Source organism: Lissotriton vulgaris, chromosome 1_1 (assembly GCF_964263255.1).
Source record: "Lissotriton vulgaris chromosome 1_1, aLisVul1.2, whole genome shotgun sequence".
Taxonomy (NCBI): domain Eukaryota; kingdom Metazoa; phylum Chordata; class Amphibia; order Caudata; family Salamandridae; genus Lissotriton; species Lissotriton vulgaris.
In genome coordinates this window covers 369525589-369550481 of record NC_141685.1, presented here as the reverse complement: position 1 = coordinate 369550481, position 24893 = coordinate 369525589, and the positions used below count along the sequence as shown (strand labels likewise).

The 24893-nt window shown below is 43.3% G+C and overlaps 1 protein-coding gene across 2 annotated transcripts in view; it reads left to right on the top strand.

Moving 5' to 3' along the window:
• The window catches only part of TTC39A (tetratricopeptide repeat domain 39A), a 668968-nt gene that overhangs the window by 490203 nt on the left and 153872 nt on the right, over positions 1-24893 (top strand). For both annotated transcript variants that reach the window (XM_086952421.1, XM_086952420.1), the window contains exon 3: positions 18997-19128. In XM_086952421.1, the coding sequence (XP_086808547.1) occupies positions 18997-19128 (132 nt within the window). The remainder of the gene's footprint in view (positions 1-18996; positions 19129-24893) is intronic.

Genomic DNA, 24893 nt, shown 5'->3' with positions numbered 1-24893 from the left:
GCGAAGGCAGGAGTTGAGATTCTCTGAGTTTACTTCCTGACCTGACGACAGGGAGAAAATTATCTGGGTGTCATCTGCTTATTAAAGCAAAGTAAGTCCACATCTTTACACCATGTCTGCCAGATGTTTAAAAAGGCTGAGGATGGATCTCTGTGGAACTCCAGATTTAAGAGAGTATGGTCCAGATGCCACTTTTGACAAAACTGAAATGTGCGGTCTGTTAAGAAGGAGGAGAACCACGCAAGCGCTGTGCCATGGAGGCCCAGTTGAGTCAGTCTTTCAATAAGAATATCATGGGACACCGTGTCGAAGGCCACGCTTAGATCTGATAAAATCCGAGTTTTTCCCTTTTGCTTCTGGGTGTACTCCACATAGTGTTTTACTGGTGGCTTAAGATTTCCCTACAGGGGATGGGTCCCTATTCTTTCTGGGTTTACTCTGCATGGTGTCCTACTGGTAGCTTTAACAGTGCCAGAGGGGTTGAGTCCCTATTGCGTCTGGCTGGGCTCCATATAGTTTACTACTGGTAGCGTCATTGTGTCTCAGTGGTGGAATCCCTGTTGCTTCTGGGTGGACTCTATACAGCGTTTCAGTAGGGTTGCATATACCTCTGTACTGCATAATGCTGTTGACTAGAAAAGCAGGACTGGTTGCAAGGTATCTTTTTGACACAGAACTTATTGTCAGATTGGCTTCTTGTCTGCAGTTAAAATTCCTTTCCAGTAAAGTTCCCTTGTAGAATGTGTGCTATGCAAATAATTCTAACACAACGTAGAGCACATTATATTCATATTAACTTGTCTTTTTCTGTTTAAAGAAATTGAAACACAGCTGCACATCTTTCAGATTTAACCAACCTTTACTTGTGCCCCATGCATGCAAACAAAGGCTTGCACAAATGCAGGTGTTAGCACAACAAAGCCAAACATGTTGGCTTTGGCAGCGCTTGTTGACTTTGACATGTGTAATATTACTGATCAGAATGGTTTTGAGGAAGGGAAATGGGTCCACTAAATTGGAAGCATTTTCTTCTTCCCGAACCACCTGTCCATGACCTTTAATAAATGTTTAATGTGTCTGGCAAGGTCCTGTGCTCTGTGAAACAATTGAGCTCCTAGAGCCGTGCACAGAGGAATGCTGGCCTTGGGTTTGAGGAGGTTTGTTCATATTCGGACACAATAGTCCTTTTAGGCAATTTCTTTGTGCATTTTATATATGTTGCAACCTGAGTAACTTTCTTTCAAGCAGCCGGGCTTGCAAAGTAGAGGTGCTTCTCTATCCCACTCAACGCACCTCAATAGGCTGTGTCTGTCAGGTCACATTACCTTTGAAATGACAGGCGTCTCCTTCCTGCTGGCCCTGAACAATGACAAGCAAAGGGGAAAGGATTTCACTGAAAGGCCCTCTGCTCTGATACAAGAGTTCCCATGAAACCAGGAGGCTAAACTGAGATTCAGAGCTCCCAGGGCGCGCCTTTTTACTGAGAAACCATGAGATGTGTTAGCAACATTGTACAGGCGCAGACTCCACGCCTGCAAGCATCCCAGAGAATGGCTGACGGGCCCTCATTCCAGTCCAGCTGACGGGATGATCCTGGATCAGGTGCAAACACGAATTTGCATGAGAATCAGGATCGAAAGGTGAGCGGTAATAACTCTATTTTCCCCTTCACCGTTTTCACCAGGTAAAAAACACCTGGTGGGATTGTTTGTGTGCGGCACATCCTGCATGTTCTGTGATGTGCAGCTCGTAAAGAAGGGAAACATGCAGTATTACCACATCAGCCTCATTCCAAGGCAGGTAATACAGTATGGGGCTGAAACTCTGCACCAGGTAAACTCTGCGCCAGGTAAACTCTGCGCCAGGTAAACACTGCGCCAGGTAAACACTGCAACCGGCGGCATCCGGCATCTCATAATGAGGCGATTAGTCCCATTCTGCAAATATTCTTTGGCTAGTCTCTCGAGTGCCCCAGCTCACACACATGGCTGCCTTTCAGAAACTCTTGAAACCTCAGGACAAGCTTTCCAGTCTCTTGTGAGGGACCACTGTTAAGAGACTGCCCTTCAGTTCCCTCCTTACTGCTCTAATCGAGTGTGCATTATATTCCTCATTCTTTCATAACAAAAGATTGCTGGGCACACTAAACCTTTGCAACCACAAAAGAATCCATTTCGAGCCTTCTCTTGTGTATCATAAAAGGAAGCCACCAAGCCAGGGAGTGGTTCAAACAAGAAATCCTACTTTTTCTGCCAAACGCCTTTTGAAGGTTCATCGCTAGGGTATGCGTGCGGTGCGTGGGTTGGTACGTCAGCTTACGCACGGCAGAGGTGTGTGCACGCGGCGGTTACCCAATGAGAGGCCGAGGGCTCCTTCACGCCTCTGTTCGTAGTTATGTCCAGGTGAAAGGAAAGAAAAACAAAACGAAAAGAAAGACAGGAAAGAATGACAGGTGTGGCAATCTTGTGATCCAGATGTCATCACCGCTCACATGAGCCCGTTAATACCTTTGAATAATGCTATAGTTATTCAGAGTTACTTCTTCCTCGTGAAACTCCTAGCCCAAATGAAGATGCACCTGTTACCCTCCCTCCCTAGTCCCAAGCTAGTCTTCAACAACAATCCTGGCCCCTAGACTACACCCCCAGAGAAGCGTGGGTTAGGGCGGGAGAAACTGCCCTGACCGTAAGAATGAAGAAATAACTCGGAGTATTAAGTAAATATAGCATTATTATCTCCTACTTGCGGTCCTATACCACATTAGGAATGCCAAAGCTTTGATGGTAATCTAGGCCTACTCTCGGCCTGAATCGGAACATACATGACCACATAAGATAAATTATAAATACCGCTGTGCCAGATTTAATTAAGTGTTTCCCTGAATATCTCAGAACTTTGGAACCGGAATCCAAACCCTCCCACTGGATTCTGTAATGTTTAATACAAGTTGAATACGAGGCTCACGTTGCTTCCCTGCATATTTCAACAAGCATTTGCAATGCAATAGGTCTCGCATTCACGCAAGTTTGAGCTGTTGGTATTGTAAATGACAGTGCCTTTTATTTATGTTTTGGGTTTTAAAACATAAATAAAAGGAATTGTCATTTACAATACTTATAGCTTAAGCTCTCGCAAATGCGAGACCTATTGCATTGCAATAAATGGCCTTCTCGACCGCTTGTTAGATTGTAAATATCAGAGGAAGAGACTGGCCTGCGACGTCTTCAAAGTAGTGATACATAGTGCAGTGAAGATGTGTAAGTGTTGTAAATTACACAGACACAAAGTGTGAAGTGAGAGTTACATATGATCCGAGCTATAAACACTAACAAAGCATTCCAACACCTTTCGCTCTGTGATTACTCTTTCGCGGCTCAGTAGGAAGAGCGGGAGGGGGGCTATTTCCTGCCCGCTCCATGATTTGAGTGTGCAGTGTGGCATTGCGTAATGTCATTGCTATCTTTGGCCTAATAAAAAACACTCCAGCTGTAGTAGGGGCCTGGCTTCACCTCCTGGTGCAAGGTGGGCTGTGTTTTTTGACAGGCATGAAGGAAGGGAGGGATGGTGTCAGCTGCAGCTCCGGCCTCGTACTGTGCCCCCCTGGTATTACTAGTGAGCGAGAGGCACTGAGGTGGTGGCATTGGTGGAGGTGGCGGTATTCGTGATGGTGGTATTGGTGGTGCTTGTATTGGTGGCAGTGGTGGTATTGGTGGAGGTGGTAGTGGTGGTAGTGGTGGTACTGATGGTGGCAGTATTGGTATTGGTGGTGGTATTAGTATTAGTGGTGGTATTGGTGGTAGTTGTACTGGTTTTGGTGGTACTGGTATTGGTGGTGGTACTGGTATGGGGGGTACTGGTATGGGTGGTACTGGTATGGGTGGTACTGGTATTGGTGGTACTGGTATTGGTGGTGGCGGCGGTATTGGTGGTGGTGGGGTATTGGTGGTGGTGGGTGATTGGTGGTGGTATTGGTGGTGGGGTATTGGTGGTGGTAGTGGTATTGGTGTGGGGTATTGGTGGTGGTAGTGGTATTGGTGGTGGTGGTATTGGTGGTGGTATTGGTGGCATTAGAGGTTGTGGTATTGGTGGTGGTGGTACTGGTGGTGGCAGTATTGGTGGTGGTGGTGGTATTAGTATTGGTGGTGGTGGTATTGGTGTTGGTGGTAGTAGTACTGGTTTTGGTGGTACTGGTATTGGTGGTGGTACTGGTATTGGTGATACTTGTATTGGTGGTTCTACAGGCTGCCCTCAACGCTGTCTCCTACCTGCCGCCCTTCAATCGTCCAGCGGGTCCGCACCAGGACTACCAGTGCCAGGGGACTTCAACTCCCAGAGTCCCCCTGAGGCGCCGGAGTTCCCGCCATTGGTGTGCGCCAGGAGGCGCTCAAATTTCATTCAGGGCTCCCGCAGCGCGGGTTCTACAGGCTGCCCTGCAATGCTGTCTCCTACCTGCCGCCCTTCCATCGTCCACCGGGTCCGCACCAGGTCTACCATCGCCAGGGGACTCAAACTCCCAGAGTCCCCTGGAGGCGCTGGAGTTTCCCGCCATTGGTTTGCGCCAGGAGGCGCTTAAATTTCATTCAGGGCTCCCGCAGTGCGGGACACGCACGGGCGTGCCCGGGCGAAGCCTGGGACAAGGGCGGGGCCGTCTGCGGCCGTCCGAGGCCTGAGGAGGCTGGGCTGGGACTCCTCCCGAACAATCACGGAACTGTAAGAGAACCTGCTATTGGGACTAAAGTGCACAAAGTTGATACTTAAATATTTAAGTGTTTGGGTATATATCAGTGTGTACTGGAAGAAAGAATGACAATATGCACAGGAAAAGGGAGAAAAGCGGGGTTGGGGGGGGAGCGTAACGAGAACACTAGATAATTTCATAACTAGAGCTACAAATGTATTAGAGCATGAAATTGCCTTAACTGAGAGACGCCTCTCATTAGAACCCTATATCGTAGGCGATCCTCAATGGGGGCAATAGCGACAGTGGCCACTCCAGAGCAATTAAGTGAAAATGCCTGCGATAACATTGAGAGATCGCGATAGTTGTCAGCTATTAGAAAAGACAAACTCACCTGCGTTAGATAGCTCTAGTTTGGTTGAGATGATGAATGATTCTGGTGAGTCAGACTCTGCTAATACATCCACTGAAATTATATTACACTCACAGACTAGATCTAAATCTATAAGCATTTCCAAACTCCAAAATAGAAAAGAAAAGTTGATGCGCAACACTGGATTAAAGGCAAAAAGGAAACAGGGCGGGAAAGTACAGAAGCCAAAGACCGAGAAATTGACTAATAAACAAAAAACAACCAGTAGTACTGCAGCACAGACTTCAATTATATTAGAATCGATACCCTTAATAACTAATAACCCCAAATCCCCATCAAAAACTGTGCCAACTGACTCAGTAGAATTCTCCATGCCCCCTCCTAACGTTGCTGAGGACTTTATGGGCAAGATGGAGCATTTGCTTAAATCACTAATGTTGCCTCTCCTTGAGAGGATAAAAATGATTGGTGAAAGGTTAACAACACTTGAACGTACAACTCTAGTGAATAATGAGATAGTGAGAAAATGTTCTGAATCCACTACTATACTAGCTTTGAGGAATCCATCTTTGGATCCAGAAATAACTATTGCCCCATTGTCCAATTTAACTGCGGTTAATTTATCCACACAGCTAACGAATGGAACTAGACAGGACAATATATCTGTCGAAAATATGAGACCAAGCAGGAAGAGGGGGAGATTTCAGGGAATGGGAATGGGGGGACTAGTAAAGATATCTAGTGATATTGGGCAACAAAGAAGAGCGGAAAGCATAGCTAAGCAAATCCAAGACACTGCTAAAATTAGGAACGCACTCCCACGTATTGATTTACCTCCAGATTCCTTCTCATATACTGTTGTCATGACATGGGTCCCCGAGCTGGTTGAGGATAAATCAGAAAATTATATTGAATTGAAGAACAAAGTAACATTCTGGCTGAATAAGTTTAGACCCATCCCGACTTTAATGCATGGTGAAATCCTGCATGTTCGCAGAATAAGCTGGGTGGGACACAAACCGAAGGATCAACAATGGGATTGTGTCATTGTAAATTTTAGGGACATACGGGTGGCGAGCTTCATCTGTGGATGGAGCAAACACACTTTAGGGAGTGGGATACAAACAGTAGATTTGAAGTACTTCTATCCTCTCTCTCCATTTGCCCCAGTAAGTTTCTATCCCTTGAGGATGCAGGGAGGGGGCAGTAGGGAAGTACATAATAACCACTTTAATATTCCCACCTTCAATCGTTTTGACATGCTATATGGCCACGAGGGATTAGAGGGAGTGGATTGACGGTGTCTGGAGAAATCTAGCCTGATTAATCTAGATTCTAAACTATCAAGTAAGAGATCAGAGATAGACATTTCTATAGAAATACCAGAGATCATAAGGGCGGGGACTACTTGTCCTGACCGGTTGGCAATCCCGGAGAAAAATTGTATGGCCAATAGTATCTTAAGGGAGAAGCTTCCTGATGTTAGCCGTAACTCGAGTAGCTCCAAGCAATCCAAAAGCGCCACAAAAAAGGGGAGTTGGTCAATTATGTTTTGGAATATTGCAGGTATAAAATCTCACCAAAACTGGCTCAACCTAGTCAATGATTTTTATGTAGTTAGCTTGCAAGAAACTTGGGCTAAAGATGCGCACCATTTGTCTGGTTTTAAAACTTTTTTTCCCAGGCCATAGGGTCAGCTTCTGGCAGAGCTAAAGGGGGCTTATGCACTTATGTATCGAACCTTTTTATATATGTTAAAATAGAGTTTGCTATTAACAATGATTATTATCATATGGTTAAGATACATATCAACAAAGTGCAGTGTCTGCTTATTGTAAATTTTTATAATAATATTCCGGTGGAGGTTTTGAATGATGTTTTAAAAGGATTGGCCGTCGATTTCAAACTTATGTTGGAAGGGAAAAGTAAGGAAGTTTTTGCTGTATGGGGAGGGGATTTCAATTGCTCATTGTGCAAAAGAGGAGAACAAGGTGTATGCGGTATCTTGTTGAATAGAGAGGTAAGCTTATCCCGTTTTGTTCATTCTGTATGTGGGGATCTCTTGAATGAAACCATGTTTTAATGTGACATGGGTTTCGCAAACAAAGCTTGCCAACCTGAGGTCCCCTTTTGTGCCACATTCAATGGTAGAGGTGTATTTTCAACTATTGGTTTTATCTTAACCTCTGATAGATATAGTAATCAGGTTTTGCATTTTAATACATTAGATACCGCATTAAGTGACCATTTCCCCCTAAGCATTGAAATCTCAAATTTGTATCAGGAATATGATAAAGACAGATTAATCAGAGAGGCTGTAGATGATATTGCGCTGAAAGGTCAATATGGATATGCTCTGAAATGGACTAAAGTGGTCCCGGAAGAATTTCTTCTTAATTTAATTAGGAATTGTGAACAAAGGTTTGAAGTATGTCTCGATGACAAAGCCTCTGACTCAGCACTCATTAAACACTTTCTAAATATAACTTCTTACATTAAAACTAAACTATGGGTTGCCTAGAAAAAGCCGAAAGTGGATGTAGATAGCTGGTTCGATACGACCTGTACCAAAGATTACACCAACCTAAAACATGCTTTAAATGACCCAGTACGGGACCGAGATCTAGTTAAATGCACGGAAACAGAGACAGGACGCTTTGAAACGAGAGGCTTGGGAATCCCTGTGTGAGGCATCCCAGAGCAGAGATACTACTACCTTCTGGAAATCAGTTAACGCGCCCTTTTTTGAAGATAAAGTTAAAGCCAGAATTGAGGTAGCTATTACTGATATCAAATGGCTAGAGCATTATGCAAACTTATATAGCGCTGTGATGCCCCTGGAACAGATTACACAGGTAATTGTGGATGAAGGGGCGACTGCAAATTGCAATAGAATAGACTTATGTATCACCATGAAGGAAGTCGTGTGTGCTATAAAAGCTAGCCTTGGAGGGACGGCTCCTGGTCCTGACGGGGTGCCAGTTGATCTGTATAAGTATAATATGGCTTTATGGGGTCCAATCCTTATGAAACTTTTTAACGCATCTTGTTCTAAAGGATTGTTACCCTCCTGGTTTGAGTCTATTATTATACCGATATATAAAAAGGGAGATAGAGCTAGTTGTGCCTGCTATCGCCCAATATCATTGCTAGACTCTACCATAAAGATTTTTGGGTGTGTAATTTTAAATAGATTATTATCTTGGGCAGAAGAACACTCTATTATAAGTGATCTTCAATATGGTTTTAGGAAACATCTGGGCACAATCGAACAAGGTGTTAACCTGCATATTCTTTTAGAAAAATATACAACAGTAAGGAGAAATTGTATTTTCTTAACGTTTGTCGATTTAACGTCGACTTTTGATTGTGTCACCCACAGCAAGCTATGGCTTATTCTAGAGAATCTGGGTGTGGAGAAGAATATAATTACCTTTCTTAGAGAACTATATATGGGAGCACGGGCCATAGTCCGATTTGGTAGGAATGGTTAATGCACTACGGCTATTAACATTGCAAGAGGAGTACGACAAGGGTGCGTATTGGCCCCCTTCCTATTCACAATCTATATTAATGACTTAGAAAAATACTACTCCAGGAATGCGGGGACATGCCTCTGATAGCCAAAAGATCTGTCCCTGCATTATTATATGCGGATGACGCAGTCTTGATGGCCCAGACCCCGTTGGCAATGCTAAGGATAATTACATCCTTTTCAAATTTCATAACCAATCTAGACCTGAAGGTTAATTGCACGAAAACGTTTTGTATGAATTGTGGTCCTGGGCCACAAAATAAAAAGAAAACTATGTATATCAACACCAAAGCCCTGGAATTCACTTCAACTTTTCCCTATTTGGGCATACTGTTTGACCAAACTTGCCTATGGAACACAACAATAAAGACACAAAGGTTGTTGTTCTGCAAATCTATAATGGCCCTCACAAATGTTGGCAGGAAGATGGGCAAAAAAACAATTGGGGAGCTTTTAATTGTATGTAGAGCAACTTGTGTTGCAATTGCAACATATGGTGCAGGAATTTGGGGGTACGCAAATGTCAAATTTTTACAGATGGCAGAAAATTGTTTTTTGAGATATCTTTTATCAGTTCCAGATAGTGTGTCTACATATATATGCCACTCAGAATTGGATCAACCTTACATTGAAGATGTGATTAAAGTCCAACCAGTTTTATTGTGGCACAGGGTTTGGACTACGGAGGAGTGTGCTTTTGATCAACTAATATTGAGAGACGCGATGAATCTAGATAACGCCAGAAAAATAAGGTGGTTGGCGTATGTAAAGAAGTTTCTCAATGACATAGGCCGTCGAGATTACTTTGACGATCCACTACTTATGTCTCATGTCTCCAGGAGAGAATTGAAAAAACTTTGTTTTGAATACCTGGATGATCAAAGATGTTGCATTGAAACGAGGAAAAGTACAGTGGTTGCGCACCAACTTCTAACGATAACAAATGATATCCAGCCCTATGTTAAACTGCACATGAAACAATTTGATAAGTTTTTGCTGATATGTTTTAGATTAAACATTTTATTTAGATTTCTTAGTTTCCCCAAAGATTTCTTAGTTTCCCCAAAATGAATGATTGGACAAAGGAACTTAGTAAATGTCCCTGTGACGATCTGTCTAATCAATCGGATATGCACATTTTGCTATTTTGTAAGTTTTATGAAATGCAGAGGAAAAGATGGATTGTGCCTTTATTGAAGATAATGGGTTTTAATCAGTGTCGCCCTGCCTTTTTAGCTATCCAGAAATTAGATACTATTTTAACAATTGCATCTGTTTCTACTTTAAAAAAAAAAGTTTTTAGATTACGCAAATCAATTCTTGCCTCACCGTAATTATCTGATGTTTTTAGTATGTATCATGGTAATGAAATTTGTGTATATATACCTGTATGTATTTTTAACAAGTGTGCTTTTATGGTTGTTATACTCATTCAACAACCGAATAAAGATAATTTGATTGATTGGTGGTGGCGGTGGCGGTATTGGTGTTGGTGGTATTGGTGGTGGTGGTGTTGGTGATGGTATTGGTGGTGGTGGTACTGGTATTGGTGGTGGGGTATTGGTGGTGGAGTATTGGTGGTGGTGGTATTGGTGGTGGTATTGGTAGTGGTGGTGGCATTAGAGGTGGTGGTATTGGTGGTGGTAATGGTGGTGGTATTTGTGATGGTGATATTGGTGGTGGTGGTATTCGTGGTGGTATTGGTCATGGTATTCGTGATCTTGGGAGTGGTGGTTGTATTGTTCGTAGTGGTATCGATGGTGGCTGTATTGGTGGTGGTGGTATTGGTGGTGGTGTTGGTGGTATTGGTGTTGGTATTGGTGGTGATATTGTTGGTGGTATTGGTGTTGTTGGTATGGGTGTGGTGGTAGTGGTACTGGGGTGGTGTTATTGGTGGTGGAATTGGCATTGGTGGTGGTGGTATTAGTGGTGGTGGTGGTGGTATTGGTGGTAGTCCTGATGGTAGTGGTGGTGGTATTTGTGGTGGTGGTGGAGGTGGTGGTATTGGTATTGGTGGTGGTATTTGTGGTGGTGATATTTGTGGTGGTGGTATTCATGGCGGTATTGGTCATGGTATTGGTGGTCTTGGGAGTGGTGGTTGTATTGTTGGTAGTGGTATTGATGGTGGCGGTATTGGTGGTGGTGGTATTGGGGGTGGTGTTGGTGGTATTGGTGTTGGTATTGGTGGTGGTGATATTGGTGGTGGTGTTGGTGTTGTTGGTATGGGGGTGGTGGTAGTGGTATTGGGGTGGTGTTATTGGTGGTGGAATTGGTATTGGTGGTGGTATTGGTGGTGGTATTGACGGTGGTATTGGTGGTGGTGGTGGTGGTAGTGGTATTGGTGGTGGTGTATCTACTAAGAGTGCAGTTGGTGCAGTGGCAACGGGGCCTAGCCTGCCCTGCACCAGCTGCATGTTGCTTATCAGGCCATAAGCACTGATTTATATGTTTTTGTAAGTGATTGCCTGTGATCAGTGTTTATTCTTGGCGCAGCAGAGGGTACTGTGGAAGGTAGAGGGGTGAGGTCACAGACAGAGCAACTACTTAGTCACAGAAGTACCTCCAGCTAAATGTCAAAGGACAAGAAGAAAAAGATGAGAAAAGAAAAAGGAGCACAACGTGAGAACTTATAAAGAGAAGGGAGGGGAGACTTCCCTCTGCGCAAGAACCCTCACTCACCATTAGGTGAAATGCTTCATCATTTGGGTTTCCTCCTCACACCAAGGTGTGGGCTACAACTCTCCAAAGGGGAAGGAACAGAGGTGTTTTGTTAACAAGATGAGCAAATATATTGGAGAAGTGAGGGGCAGAGTGCAGTTGCTGTGATCACTGAAAGTTTACTAGGTGATCACAGTGACCAGGTTAAAAGACAAGAGAATATTTAGGGTTTTCAGCAGATATACCCCTCATTCATGTGGTCAACATGTTTCTGCCAACAGGCATTCATCAGGACCTATACTCTCAGTCACTCTGCAAAGTGTTCAAGTGAAAATAAAGGAGGAAAGGTATACAGGCCCCCACTGGATTTCTGTGGTCCATCGTTCAACGTCCCTCTTCTTAGTAAAGGGTACGTAAACTAAAGTGCAGTAAAGTCATACATAATCTCTCCATGCTCTGAAACACCTTGTGGTGCCCAGCTGTAAAACTCTGTGGTATAACCTCTGGAGATGTCCAGCGAGACCCTCAATATTCTCTTAAGAAGGGGTGCTGGAAATACCTTTGCAGGTGGTATCTGTGTGTAATTGCTGGTCGCGGGTTGTGGGGAAACCTGGAGAGTCCGGAGGGCCCTGGTCACCCAACACAAGGGGCAGCCGCGTGTGTTCACCGACTTACCACTTCATGTAGGACATACATTCGGTGTGCCTTCTGTCGGCCTGTTTTCCCCCTGCGCCTGTATTTGGATAGGGAGCGGTGTCGGGGGCAAAAATAATTTCTTATTACAAGGGGACAGGCCTCATGTAAATAAGGTAATGCCAGTTTAGGCTTATGCAGACTGAAAAAATGCACTTTCTCGATCAATATTACAGAAAAAGTACATGACTCTGCATATCTTGTGTAATATGGAAGTGCTGCGGGGGCACAAAATAGGCAAAATACCTTTTGCACCCAAGGACACATCTGCAATAGGGCCTCTGTCCTGGCCACAGAACTGCCTACACGAGACTCCATTATTAAGGGCGCTTGAACTAGAAAAGTGTGATTAGAAAACATTGGAACAGTGGGGAGTTGTGCATCTCCTGTGTTATACACAACAGCCAATTCTACAGAATTCTGTTTCTAGATATGCGCTACACGTTTTAGTTTTATTTCCAACTAAAACAATTTTTGCCTGATAATTCAAACTGTTGCCAAACACAGAAACTGATCGGTTTTCAAATGTGTATGTTCAGGAATGAAGCAATGTTCCCTTTCTGGCCATTTCTTCCATTTTCTCCGAGCAATCACATCAGCCTTCAGAAAATTATTTCTTGCCCAGGATTTTGCACCTCAAACACTGTTGAACCCAGTCCCTGCATCACACACACCAACACCCTTCCATCTGCAATACATCTGAGATAATTCATAAACTAATTATGGAAATGGAATGTGTACTATGGGAGCACTTTTTTTTTACTCTTATATGCCCTTGTGAATCGGCCTGAAACTTCCAGCTCCCAATTTGTAAATCCATTGATATTTACCAGGAATCTTTTTGTGAGTGTCTGGCAGGTGTAAATGGAGACATGCGTCACCGTAAATGTACACTTGTGTCCGAAAATATATATGTGAATCAGGCATATTCACTGTTTAAAGATGCCTATCTACAAAGGGATTGCAGGTTTCTTAGGACACCTGCTGTGTAAGGATATAAACATATGCTAGTAATATTTCACGGGTCGCCTATATGAAGACCAACAAACTGCCACAATTGTAGTGATCCATAAGGCGGGAAAGCCTCCAGGTGACTGCAGCTCTTATATTCTGATATCTCTCCTGAAAGTTGAGACAAAGGTACTGGCCAAGGTATTGGCACTCTGATTCACCCCCATTCTATCTTCGCTCATTCATTTGGATTAGTCCGGCTTTATGCCACACAGAAGTATTCGACTCCACTGCGGAGGCTGTGCGTTGTTCTACATCTAATAGGCAGGTCTCAGTCACCCCAGGCAGTGTTGATGGCCCTAGATGCCGCAATAGAGTTCAACAGTATAGAGCGCTCGTATCTGTTTGCCGCCTTGTCCAAGTTGGGATTTGGCCCAAACTTCCGTGGGTGGGTCGAGCTGCTTTATCAGGCAACCATGGGCAGGATGAGCGTGAACGAGACGCTGTTGCAGCCTTTCCTGCTGGGGAGGGGCACTCGACAGGGATGCCCGCTGTCACCCTTGATATTCACCCTGGCGCTGGAACATTTGGCATCTTGGATCCAAGTAGACCTTCTTATATGGGGGATTCCATTGGCGAGCGGTTAGAAGGAACAAATCTCCTTTCATATACTACTTATGTTTCTAGGCCATATCCCTCAATAGCTAGGATTTTTCACAGCTTCGAAATTTTTGGCATCTACTTCGGCTACAGAACCAATTGGAATAAGTCATTGGTCTTTCCCCTGTCAGGTCCTCCTACGAGACTCTTGGAGAGCTGTGCTTCCCTGATTGAAATGGTAGGCTTTAAATAACTCAGAATTTTCATAACCCGGGATCAGCGGCTATTTTTTAAACGAAACCTTACCCTGCAATTAGACCTGTTTTGGACTGATGTGGCACACAAGCGCACCCTTGCCCTATCTCTGATGGTTAGGGTGGCCCTATATAAAATGATGTCCTTACCATGTTTCTGAAATGACCTACAGAATACACCCTATTCCATAAACCCGGGCTTCTTTAAGCAAATTGAACAAGAGCTCCAACTGATACTGTGGTAAGGCGGTGCTCCACGCATAGCGCTGTGCAAACTGCAGAGGGGAGTATATGATGGGGGCTTGGCGATCCCAGATGTTAGAGAATACTATTGGGCCTTGCAATTGCTGGTGATCAATGACTGGGTTGACTCAAGCTGGGAGGAACCAGCCTAAAGGGTGGATAGAGTCATGATGCCGTCCAGCAACTTTGAGACTATCCTCTACACTCACTGAACGAGGACAACCCTTCCAAGACACACAGCCATGTAAATGTAATCTAAATGTAAATTGATACTTGTATAGCGCACTACTCACCCACAAGGGTCTCAAGGCGCTTGTACGAATACCGCTGTGGAACCCATCCTGGCTTTCCCTGTGAGGCGTCCACTCCTGGGCACCCCCAAGGTGGATGCCAGGCATCCTTAGCGTTGTGGGGGCCGTTGTGGAGATTAAGCAAGCTATTGCCCAGAGTTGCATAGGGGAATTGAACCCTGGTCCCGGGCTAGACCTCTGCATCAGGGTCTGCCGCTCTAATCATTGAGCCACACTTCTCCACAGCCATGGTTGTTGAGTGCTGGCCGGAGGCCGAGACTTATCTGGGGTGGCGGAATAGATTGACGGCCATGACCCCCGCTGGCATACCACCCGCTTGACAGAGGTTACCAACCTACAGGGGTTCACACACTGGGCGTTCATAAAAATTGAACACCTAGGAGATGTGTGGAGGGATGTTGTTTTTATTACCTTTGCACACTGAGGCAAGAATATGTTCTTTGCTGCCACCCAAGTATTTCAATATTATCACCTAGGCATGCTCTCCGTGTGCATATTCAGGACGGCACGGCTTTGCTTGTAGACCCTGTTTTGCAGACCCCGTTCCACAGTTGGGAGTGTCAGTGATATATCAGAAACTGCTGAACAACTCCCTAGGCCCTATACGGAGGGCCTGAAGTGATGATCTGGGGAACCTGGAGGAAGAGGAATGGGTGGAGGCACTCTGGGGGCCTCGAGTCATAGCAGTCCGTGCCAGATTTCGGCTGATACAGCTTAAGTTCTTACACAGAGTTTACTCTCCGTGCACCCGGATGTATACAATGGGGGCAATAGACACGTCACAATGCATGAGTGAGTGTGGACAGATTGGCTCCTTCTACCACATTCTTTGGGAATGCCCTATTATACAGGAGTTCTGGGGTAGAGTGACTACAGTGATATCGGAAGCACTCTCGGTTAAAGTTCCGAAAGAGGCAAAGTGGGGAGGAGGTCTGGCCCACACAAAGTAAATTGTGGTTGACACTGGCGGCGGGGGTGGCCAAACGCAACATTGCGAGACGGTGGGAGGCCTCACACCTGCTGTCAATTCTGGAGTGCGAAAAGGACTTATATTGGAGTCAGCAGGCAGGGGAGGTATACTACTGTAGCAGAAGTTGCCCCAGGAAGTGGGAGAAGGTGTGGGACCCGTGGCGGAAATAGAAGGGGGAGAACCACAACTACACATAGTCTTAACAGGAAGATCGGAGACAGACTCCACCCCTCGAGAGTGCGATCAGGAATTGTACAATTGTTAAGTCCTGCAACTCCACAGTAAGTCTTAGCTTCCCAGTAACTCTGGGATGGGTGCTGCCAATTGATCTTTGACAAAGCCCCCCGGACTGAAACCCTGAACATTATACACACCACGGCGCCGGATCAACATGGCCCATGCCCGGTGGAACTTTAATGGAACTTTGACGATGCCCCCTGGGCCGATACCAAAACTGTTTGTACTGACCTCGGTGCACGAGTAACCTTTGCCGATGCCCGGTGGAGCTGTCCTATGCAGCTATAGAGGAGTCTGGCCCTGGTTTCACCCCCTCGGCCGCCACCTACCCAGCCGGTAATCTAACATTGTCCTCCTCGTTTCAACATTGTGTTTCCTTCGTTCCCTCTCTTCCTCCCTCCGTGATTCTTTGATTTAATTGAAGTTACTATGTAACCTGTAACTCGCTGATCCTCATGTAAAGCGCTCTGATACCTCCGGGTTTAGCCAGCACTATGTAAAACTTCTCAAATAAAATAAATAAATACCGCATTCCACCATTTGTATTGATCCACTGTATCATGTGAACGTGGCAAGATACCCTCCAGATGCATTAGCTATGTCATGTTATATTCAGGTGCCTGCTTTGCACTTTCAGATTTTGTACTATGTGATGAGCATGTTTAATAAAGAGTTAAAAAAAGATATAAATTACACGGGCATTGCATGCAGTTCATTTTAGTAGGTGCACGATGTGATCATCTAACTTACCAGAATGTCTGACTTCGAGCGAACAACTAAATTTGTGCGACAAATGCATGAACCTCCTTAGCTCTCTTACTAGGATTCACACCTGTGAGCTACATATTATGCAAAAAGCGCATTAACTATTTGCGGGTACATCGCCAGCCGGGCATCACCCACTGTTCAGCGAGCAGTAGTTAAAGGAAAACTAAAATGATAATAACCAATGCTGTTCTAATTTTAGTTTTCTGTTTCCTGGTGCATGGCTGGGCTGCCAGAGCAGGGGCAAGGAGAGGAGTGGTTTGCACACTGCAAAGTGTGCATGACAGTTGGCCGGCTCTCCAAACCTTTATGCACCCTTTGCATGTTCTCCAACCAGGCTGCATTACAGCCTGGGTGGAGAACATGCTCAGGCTCCCATTACCCACCTGAGCGCCGAACTACGGCACTCAGACGAATCACAACGCCGCTGTAAGGCAGCACTGTGATTGGCTAGGGTAGTCAGGAGCCAGGGTGCTTCCTGGTTCCCGCTGTCGAGGAGCCGAAGAGGACCGAGAGGCGGCAACCGGCCGGCCTGCAGGTAAGTGTTTTTATGGTTCATTTTTTTCATTTATCACCCCACCGTCTCTTCCCCTCCACCCCTATTATATAGCTTCCACCACTGTACGTCGCCATATCTGTATCTGTTTAAGCTTTTAAGCTATCTTCCTCGTTCATAACAGGAGTTACAGCCACATCAGAATTACAAGGTCCACAGCTTATTGCACAAAGCAGCCCAAGCCCATGGGGCACAGGGTCCCGTGCTCTCCAAGCCACTGGAGTCTAGCTATCCTGGCTGAAGACGGCTGATAGCCAGAAACCGGTCCTAGGATTCTTGATTCCAGTCCAGGGAAGACATGGCTTGGCAGTTCTGGCTGGACTGTTTACATGAGGTACAGGGTCAAGGCAGATTTGCATATGGCCATGTCTGAACTGGGACGGTGTAGTAAGCAAAAAAACGATGGATTTAGGCCCAGATCTCTGTACTGGGATGAATGTATGACATTGTTCTGCATTCTGTCAATCAAATGTTGTTTTTGCATTTGTCACCCGAGTGGGACGGGTATGCTCAGACGTGAGTCCCGTGCTCTCCACGCCACTGGAGTCAAGCTATCCTGGCAGAAGACGGCTGATAGCCAAAAACCGGTCCTAGGATGCTTGATTCCAGTCCAGGGAAGACATGGCTTGGCAGTTCTGGCTGGACTGTTCCCATGAGGCGCAGTGTCAAGGCTGATTTGCATATGGCCATGTCTGAACTGGGGTGGTGTGGTGAGCAAAAAACTATGGATTTAGGCCCAGATCTCTGTACTGGGGTGAATGTATGACATTGTTCTGCATTCTGTCTATCAACTGTTGTTTTTGCATTTGAAATGCAGTCTGTGAAATTAGAAATAAGTGGGCGATTTCCACAAGTAAATCCTCAGATCTTAAGAGTTGCTCAGCATCGACTTTACCATTTTTTTTAGTTGCTCTTTTTGAATAGGATCCCTAGTAATTTATTTCTTTCAGGTCAGAAACAGCAGCTCAGTTGAAAAAAACACTATTTACTCGTTTTGAGCTTTTTGACTGCTTCTATCATACACCACTCTCCTGGGTGATCATATGTTGAATCTTTGGTCTATCTATCCTGGTGAGATTTATCTTATAGACTCTGCCGTTTTGGTAATGTGCTATTCAGATTCATGTTACTGCCAACATGTCACTCAGTGCTTTTAATTGGATAACACATTGATCAATAAAGCCTGCTAGGCTTCTGGTGGAAAGCATGTTGGCAGTACTAAAAAAAATAATTCCAATCGAACTGACAAAACATGCTAGGTTAAAAAATGTTTGACGTTTTTTCGAAACTCTGAAACCTTTGCAAAGTTTGCTAAGTTTAAACTGGGAAAAAAACGAGAACATGGGTTTAATTGAAAAAAAAACTCAAGCAAAACTTACTTTTAAAAGGGCAAATTATGCCACAATTTTTTTTGGGGGTGATAAAGTTCTTCCACAAGAGGTGTTTCGGAAGATTTCTAAAGTTTGTAGGTAATATTTAAATTCTGTCAATTATTAAAAATCAAATCACTTTATAAATATATGCAAAATCTTTTTTTTGTCCTAGCAAAATTAATATCTATTTTTAGGTTCCATCTAAAAATACCTTGCAGGTTTGTTTTACATTACAAGTAGTGCATGAGGAGCGAGCGGATCATTTAACGCCCACTCACCACTCCTGGGAACCGATTTACTCCTATGGAATATTACACCATACGGAGGTATCATTATGTGTGAGTGAATAGATTCGTGCAAGTGTGAATACAAAATTTGTATTTCCAAGAGTAAATCAAGACATTTGGCCTTGTTACTTAAACGCACACACTCAAATGGCCTTGTGAGTCGTTATCTAAGTAGAAGTTGTATCCTACCAAAGATATCGACTCACAACCATAGTTAGAAACCCTGACTGAATGACTGGTTTTAATTGGCTTCTGAATGCACTCAAAACATAAGTGTTTCTCACTCCACCCAAGAGGGGCAGGAACCAATTTGCTTTCCCTTCTCATTCAGACCAAAATTATCTTCAAGACGGAATTTATATTGTGTTTGAGTGAACGATCTCTCTAAGGGTCTGTGTCTCCAGGTTCAATTAATCACAAGCGTTTTACTCCAAAATATGGCGTCAAGTGCAAAAACAATCTTATTACAGTGCTGACAATCCTGCAAATAATAATCTTTCTCTTGTCTGCAGAGCCAAGGACAGTATGTATCATGCACTGACATACGCCACCATGTTGGAAATGCAAGCAATGATGACTTTCGACCCTCACGATATACTCCATGCTGGAAACACGATGAAGGAAGCTCAAGCCGTATGCCAGAAGTACGTATTTTTTTAGATTTTCTTTCTGAAAGCATTATATTGTGATTAAAATAGGATGTATAAGAGTAAATTCCTTTTTCTTTTAGCAGCACCTTAAGATCTTGTTCAGATTTCATGTGTCTGTTTTGTGTTTGTTTTGTGTTTGTAGTCTGTTACAAATATGAATTTACTAATACACTTCTTTAATATAGCCTAGCCTGATGGAGGGAGGGGCGCTGTAGGAAAAAAGAAAAAACAAATATGAATACATTAATAAATAGGGGAACAGAAGGAAAAGTTACTATTTCAAATACATTAAAACAGGAAAAATATTAGACCATTTAATGGATAGATAATTAGGCAGAAGTGTTCAGACGGTAGTGCCCCAAGCACGGCAAATTGACACACACCCATGCCCTGAGTGACCCGGATACATGTAAAACGGGTATCCTGACTTTTTGTTGGCCCAGTGTTTATGCTTAGGCCTCGGGTTGACCATGATGATTCCAAGGCCTGGAATCTGTTTTGTGATTCCAGGCCCCGTGTTTTGACATAGGCTCCTAGCCTGTTGTTATGAAGCAGTAGTGGCAGTATGATGATTTTTGTGGATTTAGAACACTGAAGAGGCCTTTTTCTGGTTCAGGAGGAGTGCAGCTTTCTTGTATTAAGTTCTGATTAAATGTGACACTTAGGCCCAACATTACCATTTTGTGTTCCTGTTGAGTAAGTGGTTGTGACATATAAATGGTAGCTTGGCTTTGTGTTGTTGTGATATTTTGATTGCTGGGATTCATTTTGGATAGCTCCTCTTGGCGCAAAATATAGGATCGAATACAACTTCTCCAGACAGTGGAAGTGTATTTCTTGCCTTCCTAGATCTGAATGGAGGCGTCCCGGATAATGAAGGAGGGGGGGGATGGTGACGGAGCTAACCTTAAAAATTCTATGTAGACTGATATTAGGGAATTGATGATTAGTCCTTTTTGATTGATGGTAGGGGAATGAGGGTAAATCAGCAAATTCTGTTAAGGATGAGGGAGTCTCAAGGCCAGGCATGACAGATTTCTCTTTTTATAATTGCTACCAAAGGAAGGCTTATGAAAGCGATGTGCAAAGTCTTCACACTTCAACGTACCTATTTTTTGGATAGTTCTGTTGGGGTCAGCATCATCACTACCTGCTGTGAGAATAAACCCCTTGCACAAAGGCTGTATCTGCACCACAGCCAGAAAATGAAAATTGGAAAAGAACCATCCCAAACCAGTTCCTGGACTTTAGAATGTGGATTAACATTCCCTGTCTGGATAATGAGTATAACAATGGAACACAAAGCATCCAACTTTGTTTCATTTCCAAGTACATTTTGATTGAGGAAGGGAGTGGTCCAGAAAGTATTCGAAGACCTCCCCAAAGGGTTCAGTACTCCCTTTCGTCAAGAGTGCGTCTGTTGTCATAGCCCAGCAGACACAATAAAAAGACAACACTAGGAGTTGGAGGTCATATGAACTTTTTCTTACTTTACTTCAGATCCCAGCCAGTATACAATCAGAATTAAGAAGCCTTCCCCCCCCTCCCCCCCCCCCCCCCGGTAGAAGATGAGCATACCCAGACACTGACACTGAATTGGAATTGCATGTACCCGAAATCAAGCCAAAACAGTAATACTTTACTAACTATAAACATGTAGTGGTAACCCATTTGCCAATGGAAGGGGTCCTTTAAGAGACCTCTCCCCCTTTGTAAATGTTGGCACAAACCTTTTTAAAATTAGGCAGTGGTCCTATACAACACTGCCTACTCTTAAAAATGTAACTTAAACTTTTATATTTTTAAGTTTTCCTTTATGGAAAATCGGTTGCATTTAAAAATATGCTTTAGATAAAGGCATTCACAGACATGATGGTCTGCTGACATCAGCTGGCCACCATCCCTGTGATGACTGTAATTCCTAGTGGGTTGGAATTTGCGACCTAACTCAATAATATGCATGAGGTAGGTCGGTCATTTTGTGACTCACTAGGCATCTACATTTTGCGAATCGACCTTTTAGTGCATCGGTTGGTTTGCAAAATATGACACTGGTCACAAAATTACTGGCGGAAAATTGCAACCATTATTTTAACACCAGTGCTTTTTATATCTGTCCCTAAGTGGCTAATCAAAATAAAAAGCAACTTTTTGCCACCATCACTTAAGAGACCCAAAAATAATGTTACAAGTGTATGTGAAAATCTCCTGGTACAAAATTAAGAAGCAAACTTCTGAAAGCAAGACTGGGACTGCTTCCACACTAGATCTTCAAAGGAGTTTGTGGTCACATCCTGTGTGATTCTTGTAATGTGATGCATGTGCCATTTCTCGGTCTACTGCTTTTAGTTTCCAGCAAAGACGTTTAAAATGCTATTTTCTGATTATCTACTCATGATAGTCAAAGTAAACCCATTACTAATAAAAGAACTGGACGGGTTTTTGGAGGTGTATATATTTGAAAATGCTTTTATATTATTCTTAATGTTATGCTGATCTAAATTAGCACAGCACCATTTTGCCTTAGTGTGGCCACTGGTCTTGCAGCGCTGGTGGGGCTCAAGGGCCTTCACACCCTAGTCTTGATGATGATGTCACAAGCCGGAGTCAGTTTCCTGACACTTTGAGTCGTATAATCAGTGGTGTGGCTGTGGCTAATATTCTTCCCTCCAGGATGTATCTGCTTTTAGGTCCATTTGAGCAGTTTGTGTTGTTCGGTGTGTGTAGCTGCAGGTTGTGCACGTTCGAGTATAGGCCATCTCGAGGATTGGCATGTGCCTTGTCCGGCTTGAAGTATGTGTTCGAGATCACTGAGCGCTACCCAGCTATGTGGACTCTCAGAGCAGCTGTGTTGGAGGTTGCTCAAGGTTCTGTCCAGTGGGTTTTGTAGGATGTGGTCTGTTGTGACCTATTGTAAGGCGCAGTTGTATGCAGTTATGAGATCATTAATGCCCAGCGCCACTGAGGGATGAACCCCCTCAAATGAAGATTGATACATGCACAACCTTCAAACAATGTAGGCATTCACACATACAAAATATACTTGGTTGGGAAACATTTGTTTATGTTAACAAATTGCACATCACAAATGAAATGATTTACAAATGGACTTCGCAGAAGGAGACGAACAGTGAGGACTGCTAGCACCTCTTATTCTAAAAATCAGAACTGTTTATCAGGGTTGCTACTGTTTTTAAAAACTGTTATGCAATTTGGATGTGCAATCGAGAACTAAAGGGAGTGTTTGCTTTTGAAGTTGTTGTTTGTGCATGTTGGATGTTGTTTATCTATTCTTGGTCACAAGATTGTCATTAATTTCAAAGGGCACATGAAGTACTTCATTGAATCACAACAACTGTACCACAGAATCTAAGGGAGCAGTGGGATTTCTGACCAGATGCACTATGATACTGGTGACAAATAGTGCACAGACTTTTTGCAACGAACATTTGATTTTGTGAACCAACCTATGTAGTATTAGTTCGATTCTCAAATTCACAATTCTCGGGGGCCCTCAGAACGACCTGCCTAAGGAATATTAACAACCATAATGGTAGCTTGCAAGGACAGCAGGCCATCGCTGTGTTTCCAGTTCAAAATGGACCACTTTTTCTGCTTTTAAAACTGCCTGTGCTCAGTACAATTAAAAAAATACTTTGGACAAACATTAGCCCATCCCTCCTGACACTGCCAACAAAATTCAGAGGGACAACCTCTCCTTCACAGACCTCTATTGAGGTGTTGATAACTGAACAATGGTTTGCAACCGTAACCATAAAGCACTGACACGTTGCATACCTAATTGCAGTTTGGAAGGGTTCCTCTTTTACGCCACTTCACTTGCGATTGAGTATGGATCACAAAACGCATTTTATGAGCCATGAACACTTACCTGACTCATAAAATGAGTTTCATATATTTGAAGCAGCCAGTTTGCAGTTACAAAACCTGCAATTTTGCAAATCGCAGAGTATGTGATTTCAAAGTTGCTAAGTCTGACCCTTTTTGCCTTTGCCAAAACACCTTACTAAATCATTATACGCAGTGGACAAATGAGGTGCTAGTTACTGAGTGCCCAGTATTTTGCAAGGTAATGCTGTGCCCGGTTACAACCAATACTGTCAGGTGCACTATTTACCAGTTGTGGCATTAGTACCCCATTCAAAGTTCTGCACCTTGAAGTGGGGGATAGCACAGTAATACATTATGCTTTCCCCTAATCTGAGCTGACAAACTGCTCTGATTATTGCAGTATTTCATTGCATAATTTACTTGACAAAAATTGTATATCGAAAGAGTGTAGGGTAGTTTTGCACAACTGGTAAATCTGATTCATGCTCACATTTCCTCAGCTCATGGAAGGATGGCAGCAGTTATACTGCACAGGTAGTTATTCACGTAGAATTGATTTGCTTCTTGTAGTAATATACATGGCTATTCATTCACTTTTGTACTGAGTGTGTGATAAATACTAGAATGAAATGTAATTGTGCTAGCACAGTGAGCGACTCACCTATAAATTGAAACTGTAGCTCTCTTCATATCTGTTTGCTTCTCACTCTAAATATATACATAGATTGACATATCTATCTATCTATCTATCTATCTATCTATCTATCTCTATATATATATATATATATATATATATATATATATTAACACTAATCCTCTATGGGTGCCAGAGTAATGTGCTACTCACCGAAAAAGCACTTCAACACCTCATCAGTTGCAGCAAACACTATATAAATGCAAAACTTTTTCCCTCTCCTATCCATCCACTACCCTTCTCAATCCAAATAAATGACTAACATATCCACCACTCAAATTACTTTCATTTCATTTTTCACTATTCTAATTCAACACTAGGGTTCCTGAGTATCTTGCTACTCGCCCAAAAAAGTGCTTCACCACCCGATCAGGGGTAACAAGCGCTATATAAATGCAAACCTTTTCCCCTCTTCTATCCCTCCGCTATCCTTCTCAATCAAATAATTGACTAACCTATCCACCATTCAAATTACTTGCATATTTCACTACACTAATCCTTTATGGGTTCCGGAGTAGCGTGCTACTCGCCGAAAAAGTGCTTCAACACCCCATCAGGGATAACAAGCGCTATATAAATGCAAACACAATACAATACAATACAATATACATGTATATGTATATATATATTTATATATATATTTATCACCAATTCCTCCGTTTGTGAACGCTTCCCTTCCATAGGAAAAGAACGAAGAGCGGACCACAAGTAAGGTGCTGTAATCCAAATTTTATTCTGCCTTCTCCAACAACATGACTGCCATGACGCGTTTCGGTCTCTCAAGACCTTGATCACATGACGCGTCTTAGAAGAATTACATTACATTTAAAGTGCCAGTACTAACACACATGGGTTCAAACCATTGCAATAGACATTGAAGAAATACTTGTGTGCAAAATATATTATTTGTGCAAATTTTGCATATATTTGTGCAAAGTTCGCAAGTATAAATACTAAAATGTTTGTGCAAATATCGCAAGTATAAATACTGACATCAGCATGGTACCTCATTTTTTGGAGACAATAAATATATAAATACAAATAAATAACATGGTAACATCATCCTGTAAAAATACATGTTTGTATCTTGAAAAAAGGAACCTGAATGTTATACTATGCGTGTTTAATACATTATTGTAGTTGGGTTAAAAAAATCCAGTATCCCCTTGCTAAAATTCAGTCCTATGGCTTTTCACTACAATAAGCTTTAAGT